This window comes from Myotis nattereri, assembly GCF_964212035.1.
Source record: "Myotis nattereri genome assembly, chromosome: 6".
NCBI classification, from domain to species: domain Eukaryota; kingdom Metazoa; phylum Chordata; class Mammalia; order Chiroptera; family Vespertilionidae; genus Myotis; species Myotis nattereri.
This window is the reverse complement of record NC_138081.1, coordinates 63,958,430-63,977,619: the sequence shown is the minus strand read 5'-3', so window position 1 is coordinate 63,977,619 and position 19,190 is coordinate 63,958,430. Positions and strand designations below refer to the sequence as shown.

The 19,190-nt window shown below is 37.1% G+C and overlaps 1 protein-coding gene across 2 annotated transcripts in view; it reads left to right on the top strand.

Annotated features, from left to right (window-relative positions):
• REV3L (REV3 like, DNA directed polymerase zeta catalytic subunit) overlaps nucleotides 1–17,278 on the top strand; it is a 161,309-nt gene extending 144,031 nt beyond the window's left edge. For both annotated transcript variants that reach the window (XM_081094034.1, XM_081094033.1), the window contains exons 26-32: nucleotides 1,319–1,428; nucleotides 3,397–3,511; nucleotides 7,903–8,040; nucleotides 9,796–9,986; nucleotides 10,595–10,841; nucleotides 11,956–12,165; nucleotides 16,158–17,278. In XM_081094034.1, coding sequence (XP_080950160.1) covers nucleotides 1,319–1,428; nucleotides 3,397–3,511; nucleotides 7,903–8,040; nucleotides 9,796–9,986; nucleotides 10,595–10,841; nucleotides 11,956–12,165; nucleotides 16,158–16,298 — 1,152 coding nt within the window. In that variant the 3' untranslated portion in view covers nucleotides 16,299–17,278. The remainder of the gene's footprint in view (nucleotides 1–1,318; nucleotides 1,429–3,396; nucleotides 3,512–7,902; nucleotides 8,041–9,795; nucleotides 9,987–10,594; nucleotides 10,842–11,955; nucleotides 12,166–16,157) is intronic.
• The last annotated feature ends 1,912 nt before the right edge of the window (nucleotides 17,279–19,190 follow it).

Here is a 19,190-nt window from a genome sequence, read left to right as displayed (position 1 = left end):
TTAATTACCACTCTTCCCTCTCTCCTTCCCCCTCACCCTCATGCCACTGAATCCTTCAGGTTGCATAGTCTTCGGGCAGGGGTAGCTGCAAGAGTTCTGACTCTTCCGGGTGTAACTTAAATGGGTCAGAGCAGGCAGCAGGAGGCTGACAGTTAGGGTCCATATGTGCATGTATCTCAAAAGCACATTTGACTCTGACACTAGGTGGCTCACCTACCCAGCTATTTGCCATCACATATTTTGAAGTGTATCTTTTTGAAAGTGGCAACAGATGATAGATTAAAGATTTTATTAAAACTTGAATTTCAATTAGATAACATGATTTTTTAAATGTATTAGGTTATTGTTGACCTACTTTTAATGCACGAAAAGGTCTCAAAGGAGACCTTTAAATTTCTGCTACAGTATTTCTATTTATTCCTTTGTTCATACACTTAATATCTCCTTTATAAAGCAACTTTAAACAGCCTTTTAACTACTATTTAATCCTACATTTAGTTCAGATAATTCAAATTTTACAGTTAAAGGGGAAGGGATTATTATTACTATTGTCACTTCTTAACATGAGAGGAAAAAGTATGTAATTCTTATTTTAAAATTCTAAAAAAGAATGCTCCATTTGTGCTAATGGGCAATTTTCCCCAACTCTTAGCTTTAACGAGTTAAATAAATGAAGCAGCAATGCTAAATACTATGTCAAGTTGATCATTAAGATTCACCACTCACCAGTGAAAAAACCCGTTAGACATATACCTGCCTACTTGATTTAAATTGAATACTTTAATGTAATTTTCATCATATAATTATACATTTTCCTTTTTTACGATTACCTAAAAATTTTGTATAACCAATCACTGAGAGTTCAGTTCAGCATTAACTTTAATAATACTGAAAAATTATCATAACCTCCAACAAAATTTTGAAAGATACACGTACACTCATGCATATACACAGAGTAATTTCCTGCTTGGTTGGTTATAAAGGCATATTAGAAAGTCCTTGAATAAATAAGGTTCTATTATTCCAGGAATCAAATGTAGCTGTGTACTTGTGTAAAATGCAATCCATTGTACTTACTGTTATACTCACAGGCAAGTCTTGACTGGCTCCTTCTTTTAAATTCTTCATCTTATTTTCTTCTTGAATACTTGTAGAAAGAATGGTGACCCTGGTGACTATTTAGTTTCTTTTTATGTTCTTTTCCCTTTATTTAATTTTAGAAATGTTTAGTATTTAAAATTAAGTATTATATTTTAATTGTCTATTGACTTTACTAAGCTAAGTTAAAGTATTATTTTCAATGTGTTTGTACCAACAGGTTGGTGATAGTATTGTTCACAAAGCCAGAGAGACCTTGGAACGAGCTATTAAACTGGTGAATGATACCAAGAAATGGGGAGCGAGGGTTGTGTATGGTGATACTGACAGGTAATGAACTTTCTGTTTTGAAGCTGTCTTTTTGCATCTCTTTAGATATTCATTTCAGTGTTTAGAACGGCTTAAGGGTAATCATTCCTAAAATAGAGTTTTATTTAATTCCTTTCTGGTTCTTATGATCAGAGTTAGGGCAAGTCCTGATTTACCAAATATGATCCTAAGAGCAAGAAATCGTAAGTGTCCTGAGCCAAACACTGTGAAAATTCCCATGGCATCCTTCCAGGTAGCCAAGTAGAAAATGATCTATAAAAAATTGTGTACACAGGAGTCTAGTCTGTTTAAACAAACAGCTTTTAATGTGAATAATATCTCATATAGTTGCAGCTCTCTGAATTTAAATGTATATCAAAATAAATAATAAAACTGTTCTTGAGGGACAATTTGCCAAAGTTGTGAGTGGTTAACTTTTTACTAGGCTCCAAAGTCTGTTGTTAAGAATGATTCTTCAAAAGGAAATCTATAACCTATTTTTTAAAATAAGGCTATATTGGTGTAATGAGAATCAGATGGGCCTAAAGAGACAATATTATAGCTAAGGCCTGTTTGTTCTGCTTTAGTGAATGTTAAAATTAATTCAGATTGAGATCATTTATTTTAAAGACCTTAAGTAATATTGGATAAATCTTTTCTTAAGCTTTTCCTATCAGACTCCAGTATTGTCTCCAGTATTGGCAGAGGAAGAGCTTTTCTAAAGAAACCATCCAAAGGAGATTAAAGTCCAATATAAAAAAACACTTGAAGAAATAGGAGATTGGTTTAGGTGGCTCCAAGACGACAAACAAAAGTCTTAAAGTCATGTCTCAAGATATTGTCCATGTCCACTAATGTCTTTCTACTAAAATTATAAGTATTAGCCATTGCTTCTGTTGATTTCAGATTGTGGTATATATTGAAATGTAAAATGCTATTTTAAAGTTAAATTATATTAGGAAAAAATGACCAATACTTTTGTTTATAAGTTACTTTTGAGTATTTTTGTATTGGGATTTTTTTATTCATATTAGAAATTCTTTCCTCTTGACCTGCATGTATTGCTGGTGGGACTATACCTCCTAAATATCTTTCTGGAATTTAGTTTGACAGTATCTTTCATATTTTAGTGTCCACCATTTACCAAGAATTTTTTTTAAATTTACTTACAGGAATTTATTATGAGGTCACAGAGGTGTACCAAATTATTTTATATTAAATATTAGCAAAAAAAAAAAATTTAATGACCTAAATTTTCAGTGATAGTTTGGTTAATTATACTATATCCATACATTGAAATACAATACAACTGTTAAAATAATGTAAAAGAACTAGTGACACTGAAATGTTCACAATATACTATTAAATGAAAGGAGAAAGTTACCCAATGGTATGATCTGTGATCCCAAATGAGAAAAGATTTACAGATATACAAAAAAAATTTGGGGCATCTTTTATCTGAATGATAAGAGTATGTAGATGGCTATTTTCTTCTTTGTGCCTTTTTGTGTTTTCTAACTGTTCTTCAGTAAACATGTATTACAAAATAATATGTGTGTCTTTTTAAAGCTGGGTGGTTCTAGAAGGAAATTTCCTCCCACATCACAAGTAAAATTCCCATGTCTTTACACTCACATTTTTTCATTTATTCTCACATGATTGACCAAATTGTGTGTCATGCAAATCTATAAATGTCTAGGAACAACCCAGGATCTTCTTGGCAGCTGTGATAACTGAGCTGGTCTGTGTGTAACTAAACCAGCAATATCAGATGTCTTAAAGAGCTGTAACAAGATATACCGTGTGTGCACAGGAAAGTTGTGACAATACAAGAAAGCTTAGATCAGAAGCAATTTAATAAGGAAGGATAAGAGGGGGGAATGTTTTTTTTTTTTAGTATTAGACATGTTAGCCAGGAAAGTTACTCTTGGTGAAACTTTTTTCTTACACTGACTTCCTCGTTACCCTACTCTATTTTTAATCTTCTAGTATGTTTGTGCTACTGAAAGGAGCTACTAAGGAGCAGTCTTTTAAGATTGGTCAGGAAATTGCTGAAGCTGTAACTGCTACCAATCCCAAACCAGTGAAATTGAAGTTTGAAAAGGTAAGAGAAATGTAATACTAATGATCACATATAAAAATCACATAGCTTGTAGACATTTCTGACTTGTTGAATATATTTTCAGAATCAATAACAGTACACAGGCTATTAAAGTGTTATATTTAAAATATTTTTCCTTAGTTTTATATAATTTTCTCAAATCTTTTAAGTAATGTCTTTACATAAAGAAATGAAAAGACTGTTTCGGTTAAGTATTGATGTATAACAGACCACCCCAAATGTAGTGGTGTAAAACAATCACCATTTTATTATGCTCAGGAATTCAGAAAGGTTGCAGCAGGGATGGCATATCTCTGCTCCACCATGTCTAAGTCCTCAGCTGAGAAAACTTAAAGGCTGGAGGTGACCCAGCTAAGGACTGAAATCACCTGAAGCGTGGTCAACTCCCGTGCTGGCTCTGGCTGGGATCCCAGCTGGGGCTGTCAGCTGGAACACCTGCACATGGCCTTTCCCTGAGGCTATTTGCTCATCCTCACAGCATGATGGCTGAGTTCTAGGAATGAACAGAAGCTGTTTTGCTTTTTGTGACTTAGTCTCAAAGTCACACACATCATAGCCTGTCTAGATTTAATGGGAAGAATGTCAGAGTCGCATTGTAGAAAGACCATGTGGAATAGGAGATATTAGTTCTTTGAAATATACAGTTTGCCACAAGGACTTTCGACTATTTTTATTTTACTTTAGATGTCAAGTATGTATTTAGCTCTTTCTATATACAGTAGGTCCTCGGGTTACCTCAGAGATCCATTCCTACAGCACGATATAATGTGATTTTCGCCGAAATTCAGAACCCACATATATAAGCACCTACATCACTCACATGGAGCACATACACAGCAGTAATGAAGTGAAACAGTAAAAAAAAAAAAAAAATTTAGAAGATAACAATTCCTGACCTTTACTTGTGGTAAATAAATAATAAAAAACATAAAGTACATATGTCGAAATGATGGAACTTTTTTTTTTAATAAATAAATGGGAGGTGGCAACGTAACCACCGAAACGACGTACGTGGCGTCTGACGTAACCTGAGGACTGTCTGTAAAAGATACTGAGCTAGGAGAGGTGTGGAATGCAAAGCAGCCTAAGACACAGTCCTGCCTTCTAAGAGCCAATAATCTAAAAGGAACAATTAGAAATGTATATAAGTGATCTTTTTTATTGTAAACGTAGGAAAGTCTCATAAAAGTAGACTCCCTAAGCACGGTAAGAGCACAAAGAAAAGAAGGCCTGCTGTCCTGGCGGGTGGGGGCACTCTGTAGGAGGTAAGATTGTACTGTGTCTCGGAAAGCGGTTAGATTTTCAGTAGGCAGCCACAGGAAGCAGCATTTCTCAGGGAAAAAAATGGCATGTAGAAGGATGTGGAGTTGGAAAGGCCCAATGTGGGAATACGGAGAAGCAGAAGGGACATCTGGAAACATAAAGTTAAGACCAGATTGTCTTGGATACCAAGGTACAGTGTTTAAACTTGATTCAGCTAAGTTTATCAAAGAAGAACATGACTTAGGCAGATAGGTTTGGGGGGATTGACCTGTACGAGTGTACAAGAGGGGCTGGGAAGAGGAGAATCAAGACAAGGTACTTCTTGCAACCTGCATAGCCTGAACTGGCAAGAATAAAGAAAGGACAATTCAACAGATACTAAGAAAGAAGGGTTAGTAGGAGTTAGAAATGGTTGATTTAGGAGGGCTGGTGTAAAAAGGACAAAAAAGGAAGAATCAAATATGACGCCCAATGTTTAGCGTGTACCTACTCTGAAGCAAGAATCCTGCTAGAAGAGATTCAAAGACGACTTGGACATGGTGTCTGCCCTAAATGAAAAGTGAGCATTCTAAGTGGGGGAAAGGGGAAAATTAGAAATAGTGGTAATGGGTACTGTCCTAGAAGTATGTGTATGGTGCTATGGACACCCAACCCTCTGGCAAAGTGAAGAGCATGGTGTGCTTAGAAAATAACAGCAAACATAAAAATTTACCTGAAATGGGTCACAGACCTAAACATGAAAGCAAAAACTGCAAAACTTCTCAAAGATATAACATACATTTGTTAAGAATTGTGAAGCTTTTGTTTATGATGAATATTAGTTTGTAGTGTTGTTTTTTTCCTTGTATTATCTTTGTTTGGGGGACCAAAAAAAAAAAGGTTGCCCCTGACTGGTTTGGCTCAGTGGATAGAGCGTCGGCCTGTGGACTGAAGGGTCCCAGGTTCAATTCCGGTGAAGGGCATGTACCTTGGTTGCGGGCACATCCCCAGTGAGGAGTGTGCAGAGGGCAGCTGATCGATGTTTCTCTCCCATCGATGTTACTAATTCTCTATCCCTCTCCCTTCCTCTCTGTAAAAAATCAATAAAATATATTTAAAAAAAAAAAAAAAAGGTTGGACTCATAAAATGAGTTGGAAGTGTTACCTCTTCTAAGATTAGTGCAACTATTTCTTCCTTAAATGGTTGATAGGATTTACCAGTGAAGCCATCTGACCCTGAAATTTTATTGGGAGGGAGGTTAATTACAATTAAACATATTTCATATATATTGAATTATTCAGCTTTTTTATGTCAGTTTTGGTAACTGTGGTTGTCAAGGAATTTGTCCATTTATCCTATGTGGACAAATTTATGGGCATAAATTATATTTCCTTATTGTGGTTTTGATATCAGTAAGATTTTTAGTGGTATCCTTCCTTCTATTTTTGATATAATTTTTCTTTTCTTAATCATTCCATTAATTTTTACTCTTTATGTCCTTATACTTACTTTGGGTTTAGTTTGCTTTTCCTTAATTTAGAAGTTTGAATCATTGATTTCAAACATATTTTTTAATTATAAGCATTTGAAGATACAAATTTTCCTCTAAATACTACTTTAGCTTCACGTTTTAAAATCTTGTGTTTTCATTATTATTTGCTTCAATGATAGGCTATTTAGAAGTGTGTTGTGTGAGTTCCAAATATTTAAGGATATTCCAGAAATCTTTTTATTATTCCTAATTTAATTTCATTGTGGTCAAAGAACATACTCTGTATGACTTTAGTGCTTTTAAGTTTGAAATTTGTTATTTGGTCCAACATATGATCTGTTTTAGTGAATGCTCTCATGTAACACTGAATAGCCATGTGTATTCTGAATGTTCTATAAATGCCACTTAGTTGATAATGTTGTTGAAGCCTTCTATATTCTTACTGATTTTCTGTAAATTTTTAAAAGACAGGTGTTAAAATCTCCAAGTATAATCATGGATTTGCCTTTTTCTCCCTTTTAGTTCTTTCAGTTTCTATTCCATATGTTTTCAAGTTTACTTATTAGATGCCTTCACATTCACCATTATGTATCTTCTTGGTGAATTGATACTTTTATCTTTGATAATATTCCTTGTCTTAAAACTAACTTTTTATTAAATAGCCACTCCAACTTTGTTTTGATTAGTGTTAGCATGTGTATATTTTTCCATATTTTATTTTTAACCTTTATGTGTCCTTGTATTTAAAGTGGATTTCTAGTAGACAGCTTATAGTTAAGCCTCACTATTTGATCAGATATAATCTGATCATTTCTGCCTTTTTATTGGGATGTTTAGACCATTTACATTTAATATGATTATTGATAAAGGAAGGGGAAGGATCTATTGGGTAACTTAAAAAAAAGGGAGAGTGCACATACCCATTGATTTAGGAATTCCACCTCAAATTTTTCTGTGGATTAATCCATGCAAGGTTGGTGGAACAGTATTTGTAATTCCAAAAGACTGGAAACCTCCTAAGTGACCCATAGGTTACATAAATTGTGATACCCTCACATAATGGACTATTACCTCCAAGATAAATTATGAAATGAAATAAGCAAAGTTCAGAATGATGTATATAGTAAGCTACCCTTATGTGTATAAGTACATGTATGTACATAGAATATCTCTGGAAGGATACACAGGAGATGAATAACAGAGGATGGCTCTAGGGAGGGAAAAGTAGAGGTTGGGGGACCAGGACTTTTCATTGTAAATTCTCTCACAACTTTTTTAATATTGAGAGCTATCTACTAGAAATCCACTTTACAATTTAGAAATACATGTGTGGGTAATGCTTAAAGCAATTTTTAATAATTTAATAGGGTATTATTGATGACTTTTGAGACAGCAGTATCAGTTGAGGTAGGAGCAAAATTGATAGTACAGGCAAAGGAGTACATGATGAAGAGGTAAAGACAACTCCTTGTGTGTGTTTTCACCTCTAAGTATTATATTGTGAATTAGTTGGGCCCTGAGACAGACTTTTTCTATAATTGACATTTGTTTAAAGAGAAAAAAAGACTTAAAAATAGATATTCATGGTAGAGGGGGAAAAATGGTTATTGAGAGACATTTTGTTCCATTTTATCACAGGTATATTTGCCCTGTGTTTTACAAACAAAAAAGAGATATGTGGGTTACATGTATGAAACACTGGATCAAAAGGACCCAGTATTTGATGCAAAAGGAATAGAAACAGTCAGAAGAGATTCCTGCCCTGCTGTTTCTAAGGTAAGTTTTATCTATCTTGTTTTCATATTTGAGAAATAAGCAGCTAAAGAATCTAGTGAAAATCCTTAGCACACATCTAGGCAGAAGAACTATAGCCTATATGCCTATCTATAACTACAAGAGGAACTAAATGATGTTTGAGAATTCATTTCTAATGAAACAACGTATCTGATGTTAGTCCTTAGTTTCTAACACCTTCCCACACCTTACCTTTTACCACAATTGCTAAAAAAAAAACCAACACATGAACCTGATAAGATTTTCCTGCCTATCACCTGGAACTGATCCTATATAGTAAAAGGCTAATATGCAAATTGACCAAACAGCGGAACAACCGGTCGCTTGATGCACACTGACCACCAGGGGGAGCACCGCTCAGCCAGAAGGCCTGAGCCAGGCTCATGGCTGGCAAGCACAGCAGCAATGGCGGGAGCCTCTCCTGCCTCAGTGGCAGCACAAAGGATGTCCAACTGCCTGATTAGGCCCGCTCCCCATCAGTCAGACATCCCCCAAGGGCAGCTGGACTGCGAGAGGGCACAGGCCAGGCTGAGGGGAGGACTCTCCTGACCCGCGCCGCCACCCCCTCCCCCCCAGTGCACGAATTTCGTGCACCAGGTCTCTCGTTAATACATATCATATGACAACACACAAAAGATAGGAAGCTTTTGGATAAAGAGAAACTAGCAACAGAGATATTTCATAAGCAATATCATGCATCCTAGATTAATTGAAATTGTGTTTACTTGGGTCATCAGATATAAGTTAGGGTTAGCAGATATAAGTTAGGAAGATTTCTGAAGAATGGTACTTAAATTACTGAAATTTCTCAGCTATGGTAATATTAACCATAGTATATTATATTTAATTTTTCTTTACTCAGTCCCAGACTCTTCCTATAACCAAAAATGAGTGGCATAAATGGAAACGTACTCGACACACTGAGTTTTATGAGAGCATTAAAAGCATAATAAATTGACTATCAGTTTGTTATTGTCAGAATGACATATATGTAATATTATACGAATTTGAGGTGTTCATTAATACTAGTTTCTGGAAGAAATATCATCCAGTGCATTCTTTCTCTGAGGGCAGAATTGTACCTAGGCTGAACTATCAAACATCCTGTGTAAATAAGTATGGGTTCCAGTTCCCAGAATAAGATCAGAACTTTTACCTGGAAGTAATTTAAATTCAGTCCACTAAATAAATCCACGTATGTCAGTCATTTTCTAGTAGAAATAATCCCAATACAGAAAATTCTGTCACAGTTAGTATATACTTATTGACACTGGAAAAAGACTTAATTTTGATTTCACTGCTTGGTGATATTTAAATTGTTTCCTGTCCATCTGAATCAGGACTTTTTTACAACAGGGTAAATAAAACAATGCATGAAATCATGCCTGGCTTCTTGTGCCTAGAGCACTTTTACCTGTTTAAGAAAACCGAAATGTTTTTTGTCACTTCACACAGAGCAAATATTTCATCTGCATGTCATTCAATATTTCATCTGCATGTCAGTCGATGTGCTTTTTCTCAAATGACATGATATTCTACTTTTAGAAATAGCTATATAAAGTCTCTAAAATATTTTCTAATTTCTAATAATTCATCCAATCATTGTAAATAGCAGGTTGTTTAGGTAGATCACATTAACCAGTAGTCACATAATTGAAAATATAACAATAATGATGATATGCTAGGGGATATTTTATCTATATGAGCATATCCTTTCCTTTTTTTTTTTTTTTTAAGATACTTGAGCGTTCTCTAAAGCTGCTATTTGAAACAAGAGATATAAGTTTAATTAAACAGTATGTTCAGCGACAATGTATGAAGCTTATGGAAGGAAAGGCCAGCATTCAAGATTTTATCTTTGCCAAGGAATACAGAGGAAGTTCCTCTTACAAACCTGGAGCTTGTGTGCCAGCCCTTGAGCTTACAAGGTAATGATGTGCGCAGCAGTACAAATCTCAACTCTTAGCAAGTGTAGTCCTGGGGTTCTGAACGGTTTGGAGAAGATGAAAAGACTCATTCATAGGCACAGATACACGCTTGTCTCTTCACGTGCAGCCTCACTGAAAGTGAATGGGGCTCCCGCACTTTGTGAGCTCTCAAGAGGAAGGAGGAACTTGCCTCTCCATTCTGGACTCCCTTTGGGTAACTGAAGTCAGTGAATTGTAATCTGGGGCAGAGCTTGAATCATTGTTTCTCACATCAGTCACTAGGCAGTCCTTAATAGTGATCTACCAAAGCACTGACATGTGTCATTCTGGAATCAGGTCATCTAACCAGCAAAACTTTCCTACTTTCTTATCTTTCATTGTTAGATTTATGATTTCTAGTTCTTATTCTTAGGGGATTAAAAACTTTTTTAGCTAGTTGATATCTGCCAACTAAGTATATACAGTTCTCAAAAAAGTTGCAACTCTAACGCAAAGTTATCCCTTGTAGCTTTCTCACGGTTTCAATGTCGTTTACTTCTCATTTAACTTTCTGAAAAGGCACATCCCATGACAGTCTTTGAGTGCATATTTTATTTGGATTTAAATAGGAAAATGCTGACCTATGACCGGCGCTCTGAGCCTCGAGTTGGGGAGCGAGTGCCATACGTGATCATTTACGGGACCCCCGGAGTACCACTCATCCAGCTGGTGAGGCACCCCGTGGAACTCCTGCAGGACCCGACTCTGAGACTGAATGCCACTTACTACATCACCAAGCAGATCCTCCCACCCCTGGCAAGAGTCTTCTCACTTATTGGTATTGATGTCTTCAACTGGTATCACGAATTACCAAGGGTAAGTCTACTAATGTACCTGTGCTGTGACTAGAGAGAAGTCACTTAAGATTTCCTGTAGAAGCAAATATTTAATGTTAAAATAGCATTTTACTAAAGTAAAGCATGCAGTGTAGATCTTAACAATCTCAGTTCACTCAGAAGCCTGACGGAGTGGTCTGACTCTGTAACAATCTGGGATGGGATACATTATGCTAGGAAAAAAGCAGCTTTTTTATCTCCTTTTTCGAATTAGATCTGTTCAGTTATTTGCTGTTACCTAAGATTATGAAAGGCGGATGGTATTCAGGCAAACACGTACAAATTCATGCTCACGTTATTTTCACTTTCTCAGTAAGCACTTACGACCCAAGGTGAAGATTAAGCTAGTAAGCGAGGCTGACGTTGTGCTTCAGAGTCTGTGCTGGTCAGCATCTATAACGCTGTATCCTGCTCCACGCCAGAAAGCTATTACTATTCCATCTCATCACAGAAAGAAGTTAAACCACTGGCATTTCTAAGAAGCTGACCTAATTACTTTTATAAGTAATTTATAAGACACCAATGGTATAATATGCTAATGATATAATACCAATATGGTCATGTATTTCAATGTAAAAAGAGAACCAGAAGACAGACTGTTGAAACCAGCATTAACTCCAAGTGGAGAATGCTTGGTGGTGTACATCCAGTTGCATTTGAGATGCTCCAGGTTCACTTCTGCTTGACTTTGCACCCTGCTGCCTTACAGGTCATTTTTAACCTCTACCTGCCTTGTTTCCGTGGCCCACATCGTGCAGCCTTAAACGGCATCTCTCTCAGCCTGGACCTCTCCCATTGCCCTGTGTGACCTCAGACATCTATGTTTTTCAACCAAGAATACTAAGTGGCAGATGATTATTTTTCCAAAAGGAAAAACATTATATCTGATGATAATTAAGATGTGATCTCTATGAAAGGAAGGACTTTGTTCATTTCTATAGCCTCCCTGTCTAGAATAGTGCCTGACACACAGTGGTTACTTAACAGTTGATGCATAAATGAAATAATGCCTCAGTAGATTAGCAGTTAGCATGAGAATAGTCGCTCTGCTATGCAGCTGGCTCAGAGTTATTTCCGAATTCATGATTTTATAGATCCAGAAAGCCACCAGCTCCTCTCGAAGTGACCCTGAAGGGCGGAAAGGCACCATTTCACAGTATTTCACTACATTGCACTGTCCTGTGTGTGACGACCTGACTCAGCACGGCGTCTGTAGTAAATGTCGGAGCCAACCTCAGCATGTCACAGTCATCCTCAACCAAGAAATTCGGGAGTTGGAACGCAAACAGGAGCAACTTGTAAAGGTACAGCTTCATTCAATAGACCCAGAATCCCAAGCAGTCTGATGTTCGGGGAAATGTAGTCAACTCTCAGGTTATGAGATATCAAACTGGTATGAAAGGTAGGTGGAGTAAGGATTATCCTATATAATAAAAGGGTAATATGCAAATTGACCCTAACAGCGGAACTGGGAATGACCAATCACTATGACACGCACTGACCACCAGAGGGCAGACGCTCAATGCAGGAGCTGCCCCCTGGTGGTCAGTGCAATCCCACAGAGGGAGCTCCGCTCAGCCACAAGCCAGGGTGATGGCTGCAAGTACAGCCGCGGTGGCTAGTGGTGGGAGCCTCTCCCTCCTCCTCAGCAGCGCTAAGGATGTTGTCTGCTCACAGGCCTGATGCAACCCAACCACCAACACATAAAGGCCAGGTTCTGCCACCATCCTCAAAGTAAAGAAGCTTTTGAACCAAGACAGACTCAGCCTCTTAGTAGGAAAGCTGTCACACAGGTGAACAGGGAGAGAAACCACCTCAGAGGAGACTACGCTTTTAAGAATTCAAAAATTCTGGAAAGGTGATTAGGGATTGGTAACAAGCAGTCGCCAACCGGTGGTCCCCAGACCACCGGTTGGCGACCACTGGATAAACTATTTTATCTGTATCATTCTAGTTCAGTGATGGCGAACCTATGACATGCGTGTCAGAGGTGACACGCGAACTCATTTTTTTGGTTGATTTTTCTTTGTTAAATGGCATTTAAATATATAAAATAAATATCAAAAATATAAGTCTTTGTTTTACTATGGTTGCAAATACCAAAAAATTTCTATATGTGACACGGCACCAGAGTTAAGTTAGGGTTTTTCAAAATGCTGACACGCGGAGCTCAAAAGGTTCGCCACCACTGTTCTAGTTGCTACAGTTTATACTGGTAGAACATTCTTAAGTTTTAGAGAATATAGCCAGTTATCCAGAATGCACTAAACAGATCTTATTAAGGGCGACAGAATCTAAAAGGGATGGTTACTTTGATGCAGCCATAGAAGCTGAGCTTGTTGAAATAAGCTGACTTTTCCCTCTGTCCTCTATGTCCTAAATGGTTCTTAAATACCTTCCTTTTCCTCTGTTACCATTCTGGTCCATCTCCCCGTCTCCCCTCTCTGATAAAATTCAAACTCCTTATCATGCTTCATACATATTTCTCTGTTCTGGCCCCTACCTGCTACCTCTCTGTCACCATTTCTTCCCTTCTCCCTGTCACGCTCTACCTCCCACCCATGCAATATGAACTTCTTTCGGGTCCATGAATGTACCTTATTCTCTCTCACGTCCTGGCCTTTAAACATACTATTCCTTTGCCTGGAATGCTTTCCTCTCCTCTCACTAATCATCACCTGAGGAGAGGCATCAGCTTAAACCCCCAGACCAGGGAGGCCTTCCATCCCTACAGTGGGCTCCTGCTTTACTGTGATGTGAGCTTTACTAGACACAGTGAGCCCAGGGAGAGCAGAGGCCGGCTCTTCTCCCACTGCTGCGTGGGCTGCCCTGGCACGGAAGCCAGCCTGTGCCAGTGTGCGTACGCGTGCATTGAACTGTGCCTGCTGACTGCACAGTTAAAGCAGCGATTGGTCACTCTGATGACCACTGATTTTCAGCCGCTTTGACTGGAACCAAAAAACTGGTACAGATAACCTCTGAAGTCACTGGGTGTTCGCAGCTTCTGCTGTATAGGTTGTTGCCCCGACAACAGCAACCAACCCTGAGTAGGCAGGTCCCTTAAAGTCGGAGGCTGAGCGGTCTCCCCTCCACGACATACACTGCACCAGTTGGTGCCATTAGTATAACCAGAGCCCTCTTTCAATAATAGTAGGACTTATTTCTTCTAAAAATGCAGCTTTAAAAGAAGTGATGCCGTTTACAAATAAGGATAGTTTGTTATCTTTTAAGAGATATTTTTAACTTTAGGGTATTTTTTTAAGATAATTAAAATGTGTGTCCCCTGTACACTAGATAATCTATAGGAGTTTTCATAAAGCAGAAATTAGAGATGTAATGAGAAATGGTGAGAAACATTAGTAATAGGAAATTTTGATATGCCTCTCTCAACCCAAGACCAATCAAGTGATCAGAAATAAGAACACTTATGAAAGAATATCTAAACATCATTATAAGGTAGACCTTATGATTATATATCAAACTCACACAACATTAGAGAATAGTCCATCTTAAATGTTTATGGACTGTTAAAAAATTGACTATATCTTCTGTAAAGAAAACCTTACTAAATTTCTGAAGGAGACATATTACAACATTTTATCGATACAATGCTATAAAGCTAGTAATTATAAACTCAGAAAATAAAATGATCCTTCCACTTGGACATTTTAACACTGCTTATTAAACAGGCATTACATTACGTATAAGATTGTAGACAGCCATAGCAGATCTCAGAAACATTCATCACTGCAAACACTTTTAATAGTAAACACGAAGGAATGAAAATAAATAAATTAAGCACCTGACTGAAAACTTTTTAAAAAATAAGAAAGCCAAAGGGTAGCAAAAAGAATGAAGACTAAAGCAGATGTATTTTTAAATATCTGCTTCCTTGTAAGCTAAAAAGTAAGTGTCCGAGCTGTAGTGTTTAAAGTTTTAAACGTAAGCTGAATTGAGCTGTAATGCTCAGGGTTTAAATCAGCTGTAAAGGATCTAGGAACTAAACATGGAGTTAAATTTAGTGAGGCAAGTAATTCCACCCTGGCTTATCTGTCCGACCAGCACAGAGAGCATAAATATTTATCAACGTGTCCGGGCACCTGAGCGCAGCACGCAGACTGCCACTCAGAAATCCTGTACTTGGAAATAGGTTTGAGTCTCTTGTCAGAGGGTTAGTGAAAAGCTTCATAGGAGACCTGCATACTTGGTCTTCGGCTGAAGCACACGTTTCTCAGTGTTTGCTTGAGGCAGCATCATAGCATTAGGTGCAGTAACCAGTGTGCTCAGAAAAACGTGCCTTCAGGTGACCAGGAGGTATTGAGGCAGAAAACAAGTGCGCTGCCTGAGACATCTCCTAAAACCAGAGCTCTGCTGGCATCAGAATTAACTAGAGCAGACTTGATTTCTCTCCTAAAAGACAGTCTAGAGTAGAAGCTATGTAGTATTTCTTCTTTAATGGCTTTCATACACTATCCAGGTAAAACATCGGCCTGTATTTTCTTGTCCGTTGGGATGCTCACTATTCATCCTTTTCAATTTTTTGATGTTTCTCATGTTTTAACATTTTTTTTTTTTTACTATCTGACTTGAGACTACATATTGTTTAAAACCTGATCATTATGTAAGAAATAACGCTTCTGTTTTTGTTTTGTTTTTAATTGCCTTATGGTTTATTATTTTCCCTCAGATCAGATTCTATACATCAGAATCACCTGGGAGCCCTGAGCAGGAAAAATTCTTAGGTTCTCTATTCATTTCCACCTCTGTTCTATTCATTGGCCCAGGGTGGGGCTCAGGCATTAGTACATTTTTAAGCTCATGTGCATACAGAGTTGAGAACCGCTGGTCTAGACTACTACTTTTAAATTCTCATCCTTCTATTTTTCTCTTCTGAAATAAGAAAATGGATCACTTTTTTATAATTGGCATTTAAAAAGATAAACCATAGCAACTTGAAAAAAGTGCTTATAGCTCACTTAAGAGACAGCCTTTGAATGGTTGTTGGGTAGCCTAGTATGCGGATCTTAATATAATAGCATTCTACTGTAAATGAAAGCTGGTCTCAGGAATGAAATGAATACTTGGGGGATTTTGTGCTCTGTGTTTTGTGAAATAATATCCTTTAGAAATGTCTCAAAGAGATTAAAAACTAATGAAATTTTCTGTAATGTATTGTGTGCCAGATGTCTGCCAGTAATCTGTGGTGGGTCAGAAAGGAGGAATTATAAAAGTTTGCTGCTTACACATATTCAGAGGCATTTCCCTATTGTTTCATGTATTCCTCTTCTACTTTCAGATTTGCAAGAACTGCACAGGTTGCTTTGATCGACATATCCCATGTGTTTCTCTGAACTGCCCTGTACTTTTCAAACTCTCCCGAGTAAACCGAGAATTATCCAAGGCACCATATCTTCGGCAATTACTAGACCAGTTTTAAATTCTCAATGTCACAGAATTCCAGGTGCTATTTTTTTCAGTGTTTACCACTAAACTGTTGTGCATGGTGCTTTTTCAACTTCCATCAAGTCAAGTATGTTCATTGTCTATTATCTGAAGACTATGAAGACTTTTATGCTAACTGAATTAAAAATTGTACTTGTTGATCTCTGAATAGCTCACTTCTTACAATGTACAAATTCCTCATCCTTTCACCCCTCAACATTGTTTTATAATGCAGGTGTGGCATTTGCTCCAGTATGTGTAACATCTTGTAAATCCATTTGAGTAGATCATATTTACTTCCCTGTGGAAGAAGCACTGAAAAACCTCTTTTAAAAAACCATTCGTGTGTTTTCCTTGAACTGTCTGTATCAAGACATGTTACTTAGAGATATCCATTCACTTTATAATTTTGACTGCGAAATATTTTGTAAATACACTTTTTTACTTTTCAAACAACTGAGTAAAATGTGCAATGAATTTTATACAAATGATTTTCAAGTTGTTTGATATATTTCCTCTAGGTTTTGCTTGACTCAGAGTAGAGTTGTTATTCTGATCAAACTGTGCAAACAGTAGTACCACGTGTAGCATTTTGAAACATTATTTTCTAAAACCGCTGTCTTGCTGTAGCTATTAATGGGGCATTGTGAGGAACTGTGCAAAGACATTTTTGTTACAAACCTGTGGGCCTGTTGCAATACTTAAAAAATAAAAAATTTTATTCCATTTTTGCTTGTTTTGTATAGACATTTCTATTGCTTCTAAATATGCTTAAAATATTTTCTTTTCTTATGTACTGTACAGTTAATCTTATTTGCCATCATCTTGAACACAAAATGTGTATTTAGAATATTTGTATAACTGTATAAAATGAAGAAGGAATTATGTGATCAGTGCATTGTTTTTTAAACTAGAAATCATTTTGTTTTAAAAGTTAATAATGGAAACCCTATTAAAATTGAATAAAATATGAAATGTGGCAGTGTGATTTTTATCTTACTATAAATGGTATTATCTTCATCTGTTTTATAAGCTTATTTTGTTTACTTCTTACCCTACTCTTTTCTGAATTTTAATTATGTAATTTTAACTGGTTATATCCTAATTGGTGTTAAATTCTCTTACCAAACTTTAGGATTAAAAAAAAAAAATGGCAGCCAAAGTTGTCTAGGAAAAATTTAGCTCTCTCTTTTTAGTAGATCTTCTCACTTGTTAGTAGATCTGAGTTCATTTTAATTTAGATATAATTAATCTTGAAGCCAGGACTTTCCGGGGGGGGGGGGGCAAAAATGGCATTATTTTCAAAAATTTATATGCCCATTTTTTTCAGTAGAAAAAAATTCTTTATCATAGAAAGCTCACCAAAAATAGGTCTTCCATTGCCAAGTTCAGTTTCTGAAAATTATATGGTAAATATGGAATCAAATACAAAATCATGTCTCTGCACATACTTCCCCTACATCTCACAGGGATATTGGCAATCCCCACTTCTGAGATCTATTTTTGTTTGGGAGGCTGGGGCTAGTCCTCAGAAACAGGATTTTCTTACTCTCGTATGGGTGGCCACTGATGAAGTCTCCTGTCGTTTTCCCTTTTCTAAGTTCTGTGCTATCAGGACTTCCACTTACATCATCTTTCTCATCATAGTAACGATACAATATTCTCAGCAGAATAACCATTCTTAACGTCTTTATAATTGGGCACAACTAAAAACACTCCTCAGCACGCGTGCCCAGACACTGTTTTATCCTAGCTCATCACTCCCTGTGCCTGCAGCACGCCTGCCTTCCAGTGAGTCGTTTGCTGTTTCAGGAACTATCGCCTGGGAATGTACTGAAACTTGGTCCTAGTTTACCAAAAAATGTATACAGAAGCTTTCAGTATACTTTAATAATTATTTTTCCTCCCTTTTAGATCAGCCATTAATAAAGTTTTCTCTTGCCTTGACTGGTTTGGCTCAGTGGATAGAGCGTCGGAAAACAGACCAAAGGTTCCCGGGTTCGATTTCAGTCAAGGGCATGTACCTTGGTTGCGGGCATATCCCCAGTGGGGGGTGTGGAGGAGGCAGCTGGTCGATGTTCCTCTCTCATCAATATTTCTAACTCTCTATCCCGCTCCCTTCCTTGCTGTAAAAAATAAAATATATTTTTTAAAAAATAAAAACAAAAAAGTTTTCTTTTTACCCAGAACACACATACAGTATACAACACACACAATTTCCATTTTCTAAATAATGCTGAAGAAATAATTTCTTTTACATTTGTTAAAACATTTCTCTCATTCTGCCCACCTCCCACCAGTGCCTTTCCCTAGATGTGAAGTACTAACAAAAACTACGTACAACTCCACCTCCTCCCCATCCCAGAGGTTCCAATGGACAGTGGGAAACGAAAATGCCAATCATGCAATATTCCACTCTATTATGATCCACTCTCATGTGGAATCTAATGAACAAAATAAATTGATGAGCAAAATAGATTCAGAGACATAGAAGCATGGACCAGACTGTCAGATAAGTTTTTTAAATTGATTTCTCAATTTCAAAATGGTATTTCTTACAATTTTGCCTATTTGATTTTACAAAGTAAAAATAAACCTGGCTGTCGATGACATTATTAGGGCCCGGCCATGAACAGAGGTCAGAGAGGAGGAAGGCAGCCATACACCCCTCGCTATTTTTAGGCTGGATATGTCCCCATCTCTCAGCGAGACCAACACTTGCAGGACAGTCTGCTAAGCGCAGTGTACTTCCATTATCCTGTAATCTCTCTCTCCTGATGTGATGGTACTTGTTACCTTTATTTTTTGTTTCATAAAAGTGAAGTCTGATACCATTTATGCCCCCAGAGTTCTTCTTAATGAATAGCTTTCTATAGGAAAACGGTCG